The sequence below is a fragment of the Rhinoderma darwinii genome, chromosome 1, assembly GCF_050947455.1.
Source record: "Rhinoderma darwinii isolate aRhiDar2 chromosome 1, aRhiDar2.hap1, whole genome shotgun sequence".
In the NCBI taxonomy this organism is placed as follows: domain Eukaryota; kingdom Metazoa; phylum Chordata; class Amphibia; order Anura; family Rhinodermatidae; genus Rhinoderma; species Rhinoderma darwinii.
The window spans coordinates 447830813-447849088 of record NC_134687.1 but is presented as its reverse complement, the minus strand read 5'-3'; the positions used below and the strand labels follow the sequence as shown (position 1 = coordinate 447849088).

At 44.6% G+C, this 18276-nt stretch overlaps 1 protein-coding gene across 4 annotated transcripts in view; it reads left to right on the top strand.

Annotated features, from left to right (window-relative positions):
* The window catches only part of PRR14L (proline rich 14 like), a 28846-nt gene extending 15512 nt beyond the window's left edge, over positions 1–13334 (top strand). For all 4 annotated transcript variants that reach the window (XM_075831637.1, XM_075831614.1, XM_075831622.1 and 1 more), the window contains 3 exons: positions 2385–2494; positions 9561–9632; positions 10937–13334. In XM_075831637.1, the coding sequence (XP_075687752.1) occupies positions 2385–2494; positions 9561–9632; positions 10937–11228 (474 nt within the window). In that variant the 3' untranslated portion in view covers positions 11229–13334. The remainder of the gene's footprint in view (positions 1–2384; positions 2495–9560; positions 9633–10936) is intronic.
* The last annotated feature ends 4942 nt before the right edge of the window (positions 13335–18276 follow it).

The following is an 18276-nucleotide window of genomic DNA, read 5'->3' as shown; positions in this document are numbered from 1 at the left end:
GCATTATGAAAAGTTCAAAAATACTTAGTATTCTTCGCTATTTAAGGTTGATTATAGTTGAAAGGAATACTAATATAATACCTAATATGCTACACCCAGGGGCGTAACTAGGAAAGACTGGGCCCCATAGCAAACTTTTGACTGTGGCCCACCTCCCCTGGGTATCACACAACCCCCCCCCCCCCTTGTAGTTAGTGCCTCCCTATAGATTCCGCCACACAGCACCCCCCCCCCCCCCCTACAGATGGCGCCGTATAGCCCTCCCCCTGTGGAGAACGCCGTACAGCCCCCCCAACCCCCACCCCAAAAAAACGGCCTATAGTTTTGTCCTACAAAAGAAATGTATCCCCTATCCACAGGATAGGGGATACATGTGGGATCGCTGGCAGCGATAAGGCGAGCGGGGGACCGAAAGTCCCCCCGAAGTTCTCCATGACTAACCTCAGACTTTCGGGGTCTGCCCGGTTCAATAAAAATGAAAGGAGCGCTGGTCACGCAAGCACGACCGGTGCACAATTCATTTCTATGGCGCTGTCGACAGACCCCGGAAGTCCGAGGTTTGTCATGGAGAACTTCGGGGGACTTTCGGTCCCGTTCTCCTTATCGCTGGGCGTCCCAGCGATCCCACATGTATCCCCTATCCTGTGGATAGGGGATACATGTCTTTTGTAGGAACAACCCCTTCAGTGGTGTCGCGCTGTAGCAGCCATATCGGCTGTTAGCGGAGCCTCCGGCCATGGGGAGTGGGGGGCCGTGCCGGCGGGCAGCACGGGCCCCCCCTCATTCTGCGGGCCCCGTAGCAGCCGCTACAGCTGATACAGCGGTAGTTACACCACTGGAGAGGAGTGACCTGAAGCACAGCTGATCCAGGGGAAGATCCGTTTCTCCCAGCTGCCCTATCGGCGCAAACGGGCTGCCTTACTGGCTGACCGTACTGGCATGCGTTTTACATCCACAACAACCTCGATTTTTGTGGATGATTTTGCATTGTAATATTAGGGAATTTGATTTTAATCTCCCTATCTCGCTCTACAACCATATCACTCCTTGTCTATATACAGCGCTACGGACAGTGTGAGCTGGAGAGGAGCACTCAGCTCTTGTGAGAGATCAGTCTTGTATTGTCTGCCGAACTGACAAGGGGGCGTGTCGTCAGACAAAGTACAAGACTGATCTCTCACAATAGCTAGAGTTGAGCGCTCTCCAGCTCACTCTGTCCGTAGTACTGACACGCCCCCTTGCCTGTTCAGATGAAAAGGCTGCAATCGCACACTCTCCTGCTGTGGCACGGTCCATAGCTGATTGGACAGTGTCACAGTCATAGTAACACGCCCCCTTGACATTACACTTGACAGTTGACTGTTCAGGTGGTTATTTAAATATTGGGCGCCAAATATAACAGCACCGATTATCTAAATAACGGAGGGAAGTAGAAAAGAAAATGTGAAGTGCCCCAGGGTTTGTTCAGCCCTCCCCATTACATGCTGCACTCAGCTGCACATGTATGGGGAGGTGAAAGGTTCTCTTTAAGCTGGCCATACACTTTAGATAGCTGTGTGCCAAATGTTCTTTTGGCCGACCGCTATTCCTCCCGACTCCCCCATACACCGGCACGCATGGCTAGGTTGGTCATATGTTTTTTTGGTAGGGAGGAAGCCACTGACAGACTCGTTTGGCAGCGGCTTATCTACTAATGTACAAAAGAATCGGGCATGTTGGCTCTCAACATGCCCAATTCTTTTGTTCATTAGTAGATAAGCCGCTGCCGTTTTGGGAGAGTTGGAACACCGCCACAAACTTTAGATTGTCAGACAGTCTTGCTCTAATCTACAGGTTTGGCCAAAATACATCTAAAGATATTATGGCCAGCTTTTAGAGTAATTATTTCTGAAGGCTTTACCAACGTGTATAGGCATTATTACATGTAAGGGCTCATTCACATGAGTGTGAATCTCGTCCGTGTGCCGTGCGTTGAAACCGCACACGTCCCCATTGATTTCAATGGGGCTATTTACACATGCAGGAGTCTTCACGCAGTGAGTGTCTGTTGCGTGAAACTCACTGCATGTCCTATATGGGTGCGTAAAAACCACAGACCGCACACGGATGCATATCTGTGTGCTGTCCGTGTTTTACGCATTGATTACATTGAGAAAAAAAAAGTGCTTGCGAGTGCGTGAGAAACACATGCCACACGCAAATCTTACTGATGCAAAACGCAACGCACACTGACAGATTTACGCATGAAAAATCTGTCGCGCTCATGTGAATGTAGCCTAAGGATTCTACCATCTTTACCATTCAATTTCTATATGTTGCACTCTCAAATTGTTCTATTTTCCTGTGGTTCCAAAGATACTTTTGTCATTTTATTTTATTTTCAGAAAGGAGCCTTTAAAAGGGAGCCTCAACGAGTCTCTCAAATTAGAATCAGAAAAACTATTCCCAAGCCAGATCCAAATCTGACACCAATGGGTCTCCCAAAACCAAAAAGGTACGCTGTGAAATATTTTAGGATTTAAATGGAGTGTGTGGTTTTTTGTTTTAAAGCTAAAAAAAAGAAATGCTATTAGCTTGCAATTCAAACATGAGACCTTTCTTCTTTATACTTGGCAACACTTAGAGGGTTGTCCCATCACAGAAGCTGCAGCCAGCCGGACGTTTCCCCTATATCAGCACTTTGCTCTGGCTCAGAGGGACCACCCCTCTATATAATGTCTATATGCCCTAATAGGGTATATGGACAGGTGTTGTCTTCATGAAACAAACCATTTATAGTCAAAGTTTAACTTTGATGGACCTGTACCTTCACTTCTCATGATTATTTAAAGGGGTTGTCCACGACCGGTCAACTGATGACATGATCGGCGGGGGTCCGGACTCTGCACCGATCAGCTGCTCCGGCTGCCTGTGGGCACCGGATATTCTTGCACAGTATGCAGTGTACGGAGCCGGAAGCAGATGGCTCTGTACACTGCATAGCGGCCGGAGCAGCTGATCGGTGCGGGGTCCGGGTGTCAGACACCCAATCATCATATAATTTTGACCTATCCTGTGGATAGGTCATAAATTCGGTCGTGGACAACCCCTTTTAAAGTAGTTACCTCATATACTCCTATTGCCCAAATTTACAAAGGAATAGGAAAAAGCAGTTACAGGAAAATGTTTGCAGTCACGTTGTCTCCCTGGTGCCATCAACAGGTTATAGTTGCTACTTACTGGACATTAACACTCAGCATGTCATGATCGCCCCTCTCTTCATTGCGAGTATATAGCCATCGTCAACTATACCTGTTAATGGAGTCAGGGAATCTTATTTCTCTTCTCCCCCTCCCCATCACCACAATCACTCTAGCACATGAAGGGAACAATTTGTATAATAGGAATGTATAAAAGTCATTGCCAAAAGTGAAACTTCGCTTTTAAAATAAATCTGTCATGGGATGGATAATCTTTAAACGGGGGCATCCAAAATATGGCCATGTCTGCATTCTTGGCTATATCTTCAGTAAGTAGAGAAAATAGCTGGAGACCCTAGTAGTTGGCAGGTATATGATTGAAGCTGAAAAAAACCTAATGTGCCAGGGCACAATGAACCCTATTTCCCAACTACTAATATGAGAAGAATAAATTGAAAGTAAGATACAACCTTTAATAATGAAGTTAAAAGACCAAACAGAAATATCCGCAGAGCTCAGGTGGTGACCCAGATAGGGTGGTGGGAGCAGCAGGACTGGGCATTGGCCTCGTTGGACGCGGCTAAGGCCTTTGATTCAGTAGAGTGGCCTTATTTGTTTGAGGTCCTTCGCAGATTTGGTTTTGGAGAGAGCTTCCTTAAATGGATTAAAATCCTATACAAAGATCCGAGAGCATCGGTGTTTGTCAATGGGATTTTGTCTCCCTCCTTTTGTCTCCATAGAGGCACGAGGCAGGGATGCCCCCTGTCCCCTCTTCTGTTTGCAGTGGCCATCGAGCCCCTGGCTATCCGCATCCGTCGGGATGCGGCTTTTCAGGGTATCCGCATAGGACCACGGGAGGATCGGATCGGTCTTTATGCCGATGACATGATTTTGTATATGGCTAATCCAAACGCCTCCTTACCTAGAGCAATGACAATACTGGAAGAGTTCGGACGGTTCTCAGGCCTATATATCAATTGGAGTAAGTCATTTCTTATGCCCCTTAGACCTGATAACTGTGGGTGGGATACGGACTTCCAGGGCCTGCAGGTGGTCTCCTGTTTTAAATACTTAGGGGTCCATATAGTTAGGGATAGTGGCGCTTCATATGATCTTAATATATATATCCCCTGTTGACATATCTGAGAGATAAATTTGCTGTCTGGAAGGCGCTCCCTATATCGACAGCAGGAAGAATAAATTTAATTAAGATGATAGTGCTGCCCAAAATGTTATATCTCCTAGAACACGCGGACACCCTGGTCCCTAAACGATTTTTCAACCTGGTAAGCTCTTTATTTTCCTCATTTGTATGGGGGGAGAGTCGCCCCAAGCTTAAACTTAGCACGCTCCAACGCCCCAAGGAACAGGCGGGGGCCGCTCTACCTGACGTGTTCCTGTATTACTTGGCAGGCCAATTAAGATATATTAAGGCATGGGTGGCTGAGGAACCAATGCCTAATGCAGAACCCCACTTGGCCCACTTTCTTAGGATCCCCTCTTTGTGGCCCATACTTGAGCCACATGGATATAGCCCTAGGCATTCCTTGCCAATAATTAAACTAGCCAGACAGGTCTGGTCACATGTTAAGAAAGTTCTGGAATGGGAGGACATAGTTGCAGAGCTGCCACTTTGGTCTCATCAGGGTCTGTCTCATTTTAGGGGGATGCAGGATTCTGATTTTTGGATTGAAGTAGGTATAACGCAGGTGCAAAACCTGATAGATGATGAGGGACATATGATATCCGCCAGAGAGATACAGGATACATTCCGGGTCCCTGAGAGAGATGCATTCCGTTGTGTACAGATTAGGCATGCTTTACAATCCCAGTTCAGGGAAGATCAGAGATCCATTTCTTCACTTCCACTCATTGGTATTCTGAGAACACAGGGACCAAGGGGGATGGTATCTGCCCTTTATACTTACCTTCTGTCGCAGAGGGTCGCTCACGCTGAGATGTCGGTTGAGGTTGGATGGAAGGGTCTTATTCCCACACTATCCAGTGAGGACTGGGGGGAGGCCATGGGGTCACATCTCTTGGTCTCGCCTGCAGCGAACAATAAATTGACGCAATTGTACATCATACACAGATGTTATATTACCCCTATCAGATTATATCGGATGGGAAGGGTGCCTAGCACACGATGCCCTAGATGCTCTCAAGACCAGGCTGGCTTTGATCACATGATGTGGTTATGCCCAGTCATAGCCAACTTCTGGAAAGAAGTGACGCAAATACTGTCCTCAATTATGACCAACCCAATTCCATGTGAACCAGGTCTCTGCTTATTGGGGCTGTTGGGAGAGAGGACGCGGACACACTATGAGGGTATCTTCCTGCGAGAAGCCCTGTTCTTAGCCAGGAAAGCGATAGCCATCCGATGGATGGGGGACACTTTTCCGGATACATCACAATGGAAAAGCCTGGTCAATGCTATTCTCCCATATGAAAATATAGTATATAAACATAGAGGATGTCAATATAAATTCTTGAAAATCTGGGGAGAGTGGTGCTCCTCACCTCTTGCCTCCTTCAGCGTGGGCGACCTTAGAGAATCCTTACCACTTCACGTAGGAAGGATTTGAGATCTACTTGACCAGGTATTAAATACCCTAGATGTGAGAATGGAGCATGGATCTGGTAAATAACTGCGACCTGTGTCTGCAGAATCACACATAAGTGGGACACTGACCTGCCTGCGTGCAGTGAATATTTGGAGTCTCCTGTGACTCACCTTCATGTATAAATGTAAATTGCAAACTCTTGTTTCTAATGTGTATTCATGGTATGCAGGAACGTTAATGTTACTATTTTGTCTTCAATTGCTGATGATTTTTGTATGTACTTTTACAATAAACCGAGTTTAAAAAAAAAAAAAAAAAAAAAAAGACCAAACAGAAGACACACCACATATAAGGGGTTAAAATGTACAGAGTCGGCTAGCACACCATTGGATTGAGGAATGCGTTGTTATAACGTGGATGAGTGTCTCATGAATGAATGTGACTGTCACGGTCAGCAACTGCAGACTGCTGTGCCGTCCGCTATGTCACAATAAAGTTGAGGTGTAGGTGCTAGCCAGACAGTGATGTTTAAAATTACGATAGTTCCCCCCCCCCCCCCCCGACAGCGTCCTCAGGGGATCAAATTGGGCTAGTAAACGCGCGTTCGATTTCCACTTCCTTTGAAATCTCGGGCGTGCATCCCGAAAAAGGGTTCGCCTGTATGGGAGCCAATGAGATCTCCTAGTGAGAGACAAGCCTCCATCTAGAAAGATTGGCATACGGAGTAACCAATAGAGGAGGTCGACAGACGTTCCAATCAGGGCGCATGCGTGTGTATAGGGAATGGGATTAATTCCCAACTAGAAAAAAGTACACTAAGGCTATTTGAAGCGATGTATGGGGACACTATGAGCAACCAAACCAAGTGACTATATTGATGATGAGTAGATGGATATATGTATATATCTCGATGTACGATCTTAAGAGGGCAGCTGGCCCGTGCACTGCGATTCCTCTTCCTATTAATACTAAAGAGGATACACCCCTCTCGAGACATGTTAGATCCTTCCACCATGGTAATGCCAGTGCCCACCAATTCTGGGGTATTACCCAAATCAAATTAGGCCCTAGGGCTGGAAACCTGGACAAGAAGTTGTTACAAGAGGAAGCCCGATGGATTCATAGACTAAGCTCTTAGTCCCAATGGGCTAAATGAAGGCTTTACCTTTGTATAGAGTCCCCATTTTAGTATTTAGCGATTTATATATCAGCTTTATAACTACTACTTTACTGTTACACTATATAATTGTTGATACCAATGTTAACACTTCCAGTATTCCTTATAGTTACGCAATTACTTTGCCACCATACACATGGTACTCATTTACATATTTATACATGGTATTTTAATCTTAATATTTCATTATAAGCACATGTACATATGGCTTGACATTGACTTTCAACATAAATTTTCCTCTTCCTTTCCTGAACATTAGATATACCAAACTACTATCGATTCTTATTACAGATGCAGCTCCATATTCTGAGACCCTGCAGTCTTCTATCGCAGTGCACGGGCCAGCTGCCCTCTTAAGATCGTACATCGAGATATATACATATATCCATCTACTCATCATCAATATAGTCACTTGGTTGCTCATAGTGTCCCCATACATCGCTTCAAATAGCCTTAGGCCTCATGCACACGACCGTGTTTTTGCGTCCGCAATTCCCCCGCAAATCCACGGGAGAATTGCGGACCCATTCATTTCTATGGGCCCATACACACTATCCGTGTTTTCACGGGTCTCCGCATGTCCGCAAATCCGTGCCGCAGAAACTCAGGACATGTCTTATTACGGGCCGCAAATGCGATGCGGACATTCCAATAGAAGTCAATGGGCCCGTGGAAATTGCGGATACACCTCCGTGTGTCATCCGCAGTTTTGCGGATTTGCGGAAGTGTTGCTAGGCGACGACCGGGAATGAGTTCTGTCGTCATCCTGTTTTACCTAGGCTTTTTTTTCATCCGCATTTTGCGGATTACATACGGATGAACTGCGGATGACATTTCACGGAACACGGTCCTGGAATTTGCGGACCAGAAAAACACTACGGTCGTGTGCATGAGGCCTTAGTGTACTTTTTTCTAGTTGGGACTTAATCCCATTCCCTATACACACTCACCACCCATTTGACAGCTCTATCAAACAATCCAGGCACTTTAGTTTCTAAGTGCCCGGACATACGTATACTTACCGCCCTGGAGACAGTTACGAGATCGGCTATCACTAGGTTTTGACGTGATGCGCACAGCATGCGCCCTCATTGGAACGTCTGTCGACCTCCTCTATTGGTTACTCCGTATGCCAATCTTTCTAGATGGAGGCTTGTCTCTCACTAGGAGATCTCATTGGCTCCTATACAGGCGGACCCTTTTTCGGGATGCACGCCACTTCAAAGGAAGTGGAAATCGAACGCGCGTTCACTAGCCCCATTTGATCCCCTGAGGACGCTGAAACATGTCGGGGGGGGGGGCTATCGTAATTTTAAACATCACTGTCTGGCTAGCACCTACACCTCAACTTTATTGTGACATAGCGGACGGCACAGCAGTCTGCAGTTGCTGACCGTGACAGTCACATTCATTCATATGAGACACTCATCCACGTTATAACAACGCATTCCTCAATCCAATGGTGTGCTAGCCGACTCTGTACATTTTAACCCCTTATATGTTGTGTGTCTTCTGTTTGGTCTTTTAACTTCATTATTAAAGGTTGTATCTTACTTTCAATTTATTCTTCTCATATTAGTAGTTGGGAAATGGGGTTCATTGTGCCCTGCCACATTAGGTTTTTTCGGTTTCATCTTCAGTAAGTAAACCCATTCTCAATTAACAAATGTCCGTTGTCATCAGGCCACATTTATTCATTTTTGCTTTGAATGGATTTACATGGCTTAACTCAACTGACAGTAGAGCTCTGGGAAAATATATTCGATAGGAGGATAAAGCAAATGGTCAATCTATATCACCACCTCAACATTATCACAAGTATAGCAAGCAAGTTATGGCTTTGTTTAATAAAAATACCAGTACTCTCCTAAGGTATTGGTTTTTGACAACTCCTACCTAGACTTGGAGATGGTTGCCTGGAGCAACTGCCTCAACCCCTGTGCATTTCAGTATAGTGTCTCACTAGCTGGACTTAAGGCGCTTTTACACGGGCAAATGAGCGTTCATGTGAACGCTCCTTCCCGTTCATTGCCCTCTGTAAACAGGACAAAGATAATCGAATGAACTCGTTCATCGGCTGATTGTATCGTTTATGCTGCAAGAAATATTCTCGTTGTTTGCAGCACATCTCCCTGCGCAAACAGGGAGACATGCTGCCGTCATGATAGAAGTGTTTGGGGACGAGCGATTGACAATCGTCTCGTTGATCGGCGCTTGTTTATACCGCCCACGTTGGGCCATGTAAGAGGACCCTTAGTCATATGCCTTACAATTAACAGGTGTGTTACAGATGGGAGAAGAAACCAGCACCGCACTCCTGTGTTTGCTTTGTATAACTTATTGGCAGATCTCCGTGCATTCCCTTGTTAGCCAGAATCGGCATCCAAGTGGTATGGAACAGTATAAGGTCTAAGGCCATGTACAGAGAAATCTGCAGCATGCTCTGACATCGGGGACACAACCGTCATGTCCGAATGTGGCCCTTAAAACAGCGGTCCATGTTCATTCCCAAATTCCAGGAATATCTTTAGGATTGATTATTCAGGATGGGTTCAGCAGCTGAACTTTTGTTTTATTTTCCAGACTAATACGTTCATATTTAATGTTCAGTTACCATCATTTTTATTTATATTGCAGAGTGAACAAGAAAGAGTTCAGTTTGGAGGATATTTACACCAACAAGAATTACAAGTCCCCCCCGCCAGCTCGGTATGGAACATCAAATTGGAAATTGTGGCAAAATACTTCTCCTTCTCTCTCCTCCTCCTCTCACTGTTAAAGGCTATAAAAACTTTTGATGACGTTTGTGTGTTTTTTGTTTTTTTCTTATGTAATATGTGTTTGGGCATACTAAATATTTTTCTAATCTAGTTTTATTAAACATTTTAGTTTGTTTTGGTGCTGGAGCTTCTCTGTATTCATTATTCACAGAAGCTGCTGTAAGCCTAGCCAGTCAGTTGGACTGACTGCTCAGACAGGAGCCACTTTTAGCTGACACACTATCTGACCCTAAGGCTAGAGTCACACGAGCATGGCAGATTTACGTGCGTTAATCTGTCTGTGTGCGATGTGTTATTCCATCAGTGTGCTTTGCGAGTGGCATGTGTTTTTCACACACTCGCAAAGCACTTTTTTTTTGTTTTCAATGGAATTGATGCGCAAATCACGCTCCGCGTACGGATGCGTGATTTTCATACGCCCATTGACTTCAATGGGCGCTTACGTGCGTGAAACCGCACCAATATAGGACATGCAGTGAGTTTCACGCAACGGACTCTCGCTGCGTGAAAACTCCTGCATGTGTGAATCACCCCATTGAAATCAACGGGTCAGTGTGCTCTGAGTGATTTCCACGTACAGCACACGGACAAGTTTTACGCTCGTCTGAATAAGGCCTAATACCGATCAAGTTAGATTTGATCTGTATTGGGGTTAGATTGTGTGTCGGAGGCAGACAGGAGCTACCTTTCACTGAGCCGTCAGTCCAGCTGTCTGACTGATTCGGCCTACAGCGGTGTTATGCAGCTTCTAGGTACAGTGGATACATAGGCGCTGCAGCGCTAAATCTAAAATACATTTTTTAATAAAACTATATTAGAAGAATGTTTAGTAGCGCACATTATCTCAAGCCATGATGTGACAAAGTGTATGGAAAGTTTCATTTGAAAACTGTTCACTTCAGCATGTCACTGGACTAATGCTTGTATTTCTTGCACTGATCCAATGTGATTTGTGCTTTTATATTCCCCCTGTCAGAGGCGTAACTTGAAGCTCCTGGACCCCGATGCAAATCCTTTAACAGGGCCGCCCAACTACCATGTTCTATTTATAATACTGTTGTCACAAGTAATGTGGCAGTACGGCCTCTGGGCCACTCGGGAACCAGGGCCCGGGTGCGACTACTACCTCTGCCCTCCCATATCTTTGTGCTTGTTCCCTATGCTTTATATGAATGCTGGATACTTATATGCATACTGGATCACTTATATCTTCTTTGTCTTTCTTTTGTACAGTAGTCTAGAAACCATATTTGAAGAACCAAAAGAGAAGAATGGGGTCCTAATTTCTGTCTCAAAGCAAAAGAGGAAACGTGTGCTGGATTTCAGGGACTGCACGGTCCCAAGACTCAAGCGACCAAAAGGCAAAGTGAAAGTAATGTCAAGCTGTAAGCGGGGCAGGAAAGCTGCTATAGAGGGTGTACAGCTCGATGCACTTCTGATACAGAAACTCATGGACCTGGAAAACTGTCTGTTGGAGGAAGAAGCCAGGGAAAGGGGTTCAGCAGCTTCCGAAATGCCAAGCTGATAAAGATTGAGCTCACCGCTAGGTCAACCATCATAATAAAAGTTTAGTTTGGACAGTTAAATTAAGTCTTTTATCTGCTATGCTCTGGAATCTGACTTTGGTGGCTTTTCCAATATCTGCCACTGAAAGACTGAAGAGCTTCTCAGATTTTCACAAAATAATATGGTCTGTGTTGTTATGACCTCACCAAAGTAGCAAGAGGTGCAGAGATCTGAGCTTTAATTTAAAGGACTTGCATGTTCACTTGGGTTGTAGTTCTATACTGTTTTTGTTTTGCCAGATGGTCACAAAAATCCATCTAACTCTGCACTGGAAAGTGAAGAATAGCATTAATGCACTTAAATGATATTGTCTATATTTATACATATATATATATATTCATAGTTTTAATGCAAAGGAAAACAGATTTTAGCATTTTCGAGTTCTAATCAGGTTAATGCTTGATGCAGGTATGTGCTTTATCATATGACATAAGCTGCGCACATGCTGTAGTGTTCAGGATTTGTGCAGTGCTAATAATTTCAGTTTTGTTCCATGATTTCTTAAGTGTTTTGTTCTTGTAACCATGAGGGTATGTTCACACGAAAAACGGCTGATTTTCAGCCGTTTTTTAAGCATCAAACATTTTTTTGATGCGTTTTTTGCGGTCGTTTTTGGAGCTGTTTTTCTATTGACACAATGAAAAATGGCTCAAAAAACGGCTCAAGAAGTGTTATGGACTTCTTTTTGCGGGACGTATTTTTACGTGCCATTTTTCCCATTGAAGTCAATGGGCAGATGTTTGGAGGTGTTCAGCTTCCATTCTTTTTGGGCGTTTACCGCCCGAAAAATGACAGAAAATAAGCGGTGTGAACATACCCTCACACAATACTTTTTGTTTTGGTGTTTTTACGCTCCTTATCCTAGTTAACACTTCAGTTAAATGATACAGATACTGTGATGGAAGCTGTGGTAAACCATATTTCAAACAAAAGGCTTTAATCTATATAATCAGGTTTGAAAATGGCTCCTGTCTGCAAAATCACTTCTGGCTTGTGGTTGTTTTTTTACACGTGTTTCAGCACCCGGACCCATTCATTTCAATGGGGCCATGCACACTTCAGTTTTTTTTTTTGACGGTCCCGTTGCTTCGTTCCGACAAAAGTAGAGCATGTCCTACTTTGGTCCGTGACCGTGAGGCCCATGCAAGTCAATGGGGCCGTCAAAAAAAACTGAAGGCACCCGGAAGGCATCCATGTGCCATCCGTGTGTGACGGAGCCGTTGCCTAGCAACAGCCGGGCGGGCAGAAGTACATTATAGATATTACACTAATCGGCAGCCACTTCTCTCTATCCATCACTGATAGAGAGCAGAGGCTTCTGATAAAAATAAAATAAAAAGCAGTTCATATGTTTCCCGGTCGTTGTCTTGGTGACGAGTCCCTCTTCTTCCTCCAGTCTGACCTTCCTGTATGATGCGGCAGTCTATGTGGCCGCTGCAGCCTGTGATTGGCTGCAGAGGCGGTCACGTGGGATGAAGCGTCATCCCAGGAGGCCGGCCTTCTGACGTCATCCAGTTTGGCGGGACCGCCACTACAGTCTGATTGGCTGCAGCGGTGATATGGGATGAGGAAAAAGCAGGGAGTTCTGGGTAAGTATGAACTGTTTTTTTTTTATTTTGTTTAAATTGTATTTTGCCAGTGCCGAGCATGGTCATTCTTTCGCTAATCACTGTCCAGGGTCCTGAAAGAGTTACCGCCGATCAGTGCATCCCACTAACTCTTTCAGCACCCTGTACAGTAACTAGCGCTGAACAGCCATGCTCTTTCAGCACCCTGGACAGTACCATGCTCGGAAACACGGAGTGCACACGGACAGCAAAACGGGCACACGGATCTGTCCGAATCGGCCGATAAAACGGTGAAGGACGTGTGCACGAGGCCTAAGGGTTAATGGTATTTCTCAACCTGTGTGATGGTGATAAGCAGCGTGTGCTCTTGGTGTGTTCCTTGGACCTTACGTTTCTGAGAATTACAGATAAGTTTGTTGTTTTGTGTGTTTTTAAGTTATACGATTTTAATAAATACCAATTGCTCTCACTAAAATAAAATTGTTTATTGTACAGAAGACATTTAATGAACTTTTATATGTTGGTAAAACGTCATATTCAGGTGTCTGATCTAGATCAACAATGCCATTTATTTCAAGGTATTCATTATAAAATGAGTACTCCCTATGGTGAAATTATTGTAAAGTGTGTATGTAAAAGATACATATATGCGGTAACAGCATTGGATATTTTGGAGTGTTATGAAATGAATAAGCAGCTGCACACAAGCCTAAGATCACCATGTGCAATACCGCGGTTGAACTGGAGTGGTGTAAAGCATGCTGCCCTTGGCTCCTGAAGCTGGGAAAATGGGCAAAGAAAAGTCGCAATTTGTGCAAAATTTGACTTCAATGGGTGCGTGATGCGCGAAAAACGCACATATATAGGACATGTCGTGAGTTTTACGCATCGGACTCACTCTGCGCAAAAATCACTGCACGGCCCCATAGACTAAAATAGGTCTGTGCGACGCGCGTGAAAATCCCGTGCGTTGCACGGATGTATCACACGTTAGTGTAAATAAGCCCTAAGTACAAGCTGATTACCTCCCTCCAGGACACAGTGACGGGTGTTCGCTACACCAAGACCGAGGCGATTGGGGAGCTGTTGCACGCTTACTACGAGGATTTGTAAAGGGCGATCCCATCGGATCTAGATGGTCTGCATTCCTTGCAAATATTACGCCGGCCTGGCCTGTTGGATAAACAAGTGGCTGTTCTGGATTCTCATATTATGGAGGTCAGGAGGGTTGTCATGTCTTCTGTGAACGCCAGGACCGGATGTTTTTATTGATGGATACTACAAACTCTTGTAACCTGACATAGTTCCTACTCTTATTTCCTTATATACTGAGGTGTATATAAATAATGCCCAGGTGGATCTTTTTCTGGATTCTAGGATAATTTTACTCCCGAAACCAGACAAAGATTGTACTTTACCACATCCCTACCGACCCATAACGCTATTAAATAGCGACTATACATTTTTAACAAAAATATTGGATAATTTTGTCCAAACCTTTCTCCCGGACATTATGCACCCCTCACAAAGGGACTTTGTGAAGCACCGTCAAGCGACTAAAAACATTAGGGATGACATTTTTGCCACTATAATGGCACAGGAATTGGAACAACCCCCTATGTTGCTCCTGAGTCTAGACACGGAAAAGGTCTTTGATAAGGTTTCCTAGCCGTTCTTACATATTACCTTACAACAGAGGCGCTTTGGCCCCAGTTTTAGAACCTTTCTTCACTACATACAAACGGACGCTCAAATGCGACTCATGGTAAATGGACCGAACACTTATCCTCTAGATATCTTCAGAGGCACTCGTCTAGGCTGTCCCTGTTTTTCATTGACTCTCTAGAAAAACAGATCCAAAAACGGACGTGAAAAATGCGACTTTGATTAACTGGTTGCCGACACAGGACGAGTATGCTCGTCCTGAGCTGCAAGCACTTCGCGCATTAGGATGAGCATACTCGTCCTGTGTGACAGCAGTCTCTGCCGTCTCTGTGTGCGCGATCGAGAGCAGGACAACGGCTGTAATACACAGCCACGGCCCCGCTCTGACAGCGGAGAGGAGAGAAACATCTTCTCTCCGCTGTTAACCCTTTGAACGCCGCGATGAAAGCTGATCGTGGCATTCAAAGAGGGGGGACTGCACATTGATCGCGTCACAGAAAATAACTGTGACGTGATCAAAGCCCACAACTCATATGGCCAGACAGCCCAGGGTCCAGTGAAGGACCTCAGGGCTGTCTGAACATATTTCCTGTTGTTAGGGTATACTGAGGTCTGCCCAAACAACTGCCTGTGTACAATCAGTAACAGGCTAATATACTGGCATATAGATCTATGCGAGTACATTACAGTTACAAAATCAAAATGATAAATCCCTTTATGGGATTAAAAAAAAAAGTTAAATGAATGTAAAAAAAAAATAATGGTAAATAAATAAATAAAAAGTAAATAAAATACACAGAAACACACATTTTTTATAATAAATAAACTTTTTAAAATATAAGTCCCAAAACATGAAATAATATAGACATATTTGGTATCGCCACGACCGTAACAACCTGTACAACAAATGTACAAAGTCTCATACAACTACGTCGTACAAAAAATAAGAGTTATGAGCGTCGGGATGCAAAGAGGGAAATGTAAAAAAAATTGTTCTGTCCTCAAGGCCAAAATTGGCCGTGTCCTTAAGGGGTTAAAAAACGTCTCAAAATCAGGAGCTGATTTCCCTTGAAAACAGCTCTGTATTTTCAGACATTTTTGATTTTGTGTGTGCACATATCCTAACTCTTTAACCCCTTCCCCCTCCTGGACGTACTATTCGGTCATGGTAACATTCGCGCTCCATGACCAAGTAGTACATCACGGGAGGAACGGCCATTTCGGCTGTCTTCCCGACACATACAGGAGCTGTGACAACTGCTGTCTCGTACAGCAGTTGCCGCAGCTCCTATAGCAGGGACCGATCGCTGTGTCCCCGCTTATTAACCCCTTAGAAGCCGCGATCACGGCTTTTTAGGGGTTAGACCACCACCGACGGCCCGCTACATGATAGCGGACAGCGATGGTTGCTATGGCAACTGGACGCCTAACAATGGCGTCCGCCTATGCCATCTATGGAAGCCTAGTGGGTCCTGACAAAGTCAGGATCCACTATGCTTGCTGTCATTGAGAAGCTGACAGCTCTAATACACTTCACTACGTATGTGCAGTGTATTAGAATTGCGATCAGGGCCTCCTGCCCTCAAGTCCCCTAGTGGGACAAAGTAAGGCCACACGACCGTAAAAAACCTCAGACCGCAAAAACTGACCTATTCACTTCCATTAAATGCGGACACCTTTCCGTATCGCTACGGATGAGTGTCCGTTCCGCAGAACTGTACCGGGAGTTATGGAGCACGTCCGTTTTTGGTCCACAACTGCGGCACGGACTCCTCCATAGAAGTTTATTTGCGGATGGCTACGGAGGTGCGTCCGCAAATACGGATAGCCATCCGCAAATACAGAAGTGTTGCTAAACGACACAAAGGGGATTTCCCATCAATCAGACCTCTTTTTTTTTTTTGCGGCTCCGTATATACGGATGTAATACGGATGCACTACGGACCGTATTTGCGGATACCATTCAGCAGAAATGGGTACGTTGCTGATGATTTGCTGGTGACTATAAAGCAATACGGAACTGTATTTGCGGTCAGTATTTGCATATACGGTCGTGTGCATGAGGCTTATGCTCCATGCACACGATCGTGCCCGCAATCACGGCCCGCGGGCACGGCCGGCCGCCGACTGACAGCCACATTTTCGGCCTGTGCTCCCATACAAAGTATGGGAGCACAGCCCGCAAAATGCAAAAGAACGGACATGTTCCATAATTTCCGGAACATTTCCACGGCATGGACACCCTTCCGTAGTGCTACGGAAAGGTGTCCGCGTTCAATGAAAGTGAATGGGTCCATTTTTGCAGACCGCAATTGCGGTTCGCAAAAACTGAGGTTTTTTACGGCCGTGTGCATGGGGCCTTAAAAAGTGTAAAAAAGTTTTAAAAAGTTGTGTAAAAATAAGAAAATAAAAGTTTTAAAAGTAATAAAAGTAAAAATCCCCCTTTTTCCCTTATCAGTCCTTATTTTATTATCAATAAAAATAAATAAACTATACATAATTGGTATCGCCGTGTCCGTAACGGCCTGAACTACAAAACTATTTCGTTATTTATCCCGCGCGATATAAAAGAAAATAATAAACCATACCAGAATCACAATTGTTTGGTCACTTCACCTCCCAAAAAATTGAATAAAAGAGATCAAAAAGTCGCATGTACCTAAAAATGGTACTGATCAAAACGACAGTTCGTTACGCAAAAAACAAGTCCTCACACCGCTTTCCTCAAGAAAAAAAAACGTTATGGCTCTTAGAATATGGCAACACAAAAAGTAAATGATTATTTTACAACAAGTATTTTATTGTGCAAACAATAGTAGAATTGCTGTTTTTTAGTCACCACGCCACCTATAAATAGAATAAAAACTGATCAAAAAGCCGCATGCACCCCAAGAAAACTACAATGGATTCCTCAAGGGGTCTAGTTTCCAAAATGGGGCAACTGCTGTACAAGACCTCTTCAAACCGGACATGGTGCCTAATAAAAAGGAGGCCTCAAAATCACACTAGGGCCACATGTGGGATATTTCTCAAAACTGCAGAATCTGGGCAATAAATATTGAGTTGCAATTATCTGGTAAAACCTTCTATTTTACAGAAAAGGAATAAAAAGGATTTTCTGACAAAAAGAATACAATTTAAATTTCATCTCTACTTTGCTCTAAATTCCTGTGAAACACCTAAAGGGTTAATAAACTTTCTAAATGCTGTTGTGAATACTTTAAGGGGTCTAGTTTCTAAAATGGGGTGTTTGATAGGGGTTTCTAATATATAGGCCCCTCAAAGCAACTTCAGAACTGAACTGGTACGTAAAAAAAATAATTAGGCAATACTTCGCTTCTTACATTATACTGATAATGAGCCGTGCCCATCCCGAGATTACCCCAGTTTTGTCCGTTTCTATAAACGGAGACTCCTATTAGACCATTTCAGTGCCCCACTTTCCCAAGCATACACCCACAAGAAGTGTATTTCTATTGATGAGTCCTTGGTACATTTTAAAGGGGGGCTTCAATTCCGCCAGTCCCCTGCCAAGTAAGAGGGCAAGCAGGGCCGCACCTGCCATGCGGCGCCACCGAGCTAAAAACGGGGGGCGGCATATTGTGGCAGGGTCAGGGGGGACGCGTGGGGAGGGCAGGAGAGAGTACTTTACCTAGCAGACGTGCAGCACGATAGGCGCACGTCTGCTAGTACACTCCCCCTCTCTGACGCTGCACGTGCCGCGAGAGAGGAGCATAGAGAACCTGGAGGTCTGCGGGTGGAGCAGCCGAACGC